This window comes from Sphaeroforma arctica, assembly GCF_001186125.1.
Source record: "Sphaeroforma arctica JP610 unplaced genomic scaffold supercont1.8369, whole genome shotgun sequence".
NCBI lineage: Eukaryota > Ichthyosporea > Ichthyophonida > Sphaeroforma > Sphaeroforma arctica.
Window position 1 is genome coordinate 1 of NW_014032189.1, and position 1,245 is coordinate 1,245.

Sequence of the window (1,245 nt, forward strand, 5' to 3'; positions counted from 1 at the left end):
TTTCTATACGCTGTTTATGTAGAACATGACTCACCAAAAATGCACTGCTCAACACATCGGTTCGCACCATTGTTAATAGTGCGACATGGTAGTTACTATTTTATTCTTAATCGTGATGTATACTTATATACGTACACTCACACACAGAACATACTATATATAAATATGTAAATATATATATGTATGTGTAGCAGAAGATTATTTTAAGTACAGACATATACATGCTTCATACAAATATAAACATTCAATAGTGAACATATGTATTGTTAAACACGATTACTGACTTATATTTAGAAACATACTATTCTTGAATCTATATTTACATACATGAACATATATATACACTCATGAACGTATGTACTGACATATGAATACATATTCACACACAACGACACTAGCATCCAAACAAGAATATATATATTTATAAAGGTGGTTAAAATCAATGCATGAATCGATATGTTCATACATGAAGCTGTTGTTGCGTAGGGATAGGTGACGATTGTGCGACGGCCGACCTGGGGGAAGTCGCTGCTGGTGAGGGTTGCGTATTCGCACTGTGAAGGCCAGAAGGTGTGTATTAGAGACCGAAGCACCGCATACTATGCTCTTGCACACGTATGTGTGTAGATTTATACACGTGAGTGGATGTGTACCCGTATATAGGCCAGTGGACTTGTCCGCGTACATTTAGACCATATTCAATTCTTTGTATATACACAGACACCCCCAAGACGAGCTTTATGGCTATTATTGATAAATTCGTGAATGATGACGTTTATATTTATCCATGACAGCTAAAATTCGTACCACCTAGAAGCAACATTCCTCTGCATAATTTTTTTTCTTCCATTTATATTCACTCCAGCATGTATAAACACGTTCAGAAACCGAATTACCATAAATATGATTACATCTATGTACAGTCATACCAGCACGCCAATGCAGATAGAAACTGTGCCAACATGTAAGCACACACCCTAGACAGAACTTATTTGAATATAGAAGCGTCTATATACCTATTATTCCAACATGTTTTTACATACCCAAAAGCGGCATTGGCAGTAGAAACAGTATCGTTATACATGAACGGTGATCTAACATTTCCCATCTGCGACTGCCTCTGTTCAGGTTTAGCAGCGTTCAAGGCACCCATATTACCCCCAGCCATGTGAAAATTGCCTGTTATCACGATAAGCATTTTGTGAAATGAGAAAAAGATATACTTATACACACACACATACACAC

General features: G+C 36.8%; 1 protein-coding gene across 1 annotated transcript; it reads right to left on the reverse strand.

Annotated features, from left to right (window-relative positions):
• Positions 1 to 1,043: 1,043 nt before the first annotated feature.
• Positions 1,044 to 1,198, reverse strand: SARC_16559 (hypothetical protein; the record flags this gene model as incomplete). The annotated part of the gene is made up of 1 exon (XM_014289339.1): positions 1,044 to 1,198. A coding segment is annotated over one exon (155 nt), but the record flags the coding sequence as incomplete, so codon positions are not given.
• Positions 1,199 to 1,245: the final 47 nt, after the last annotated feature.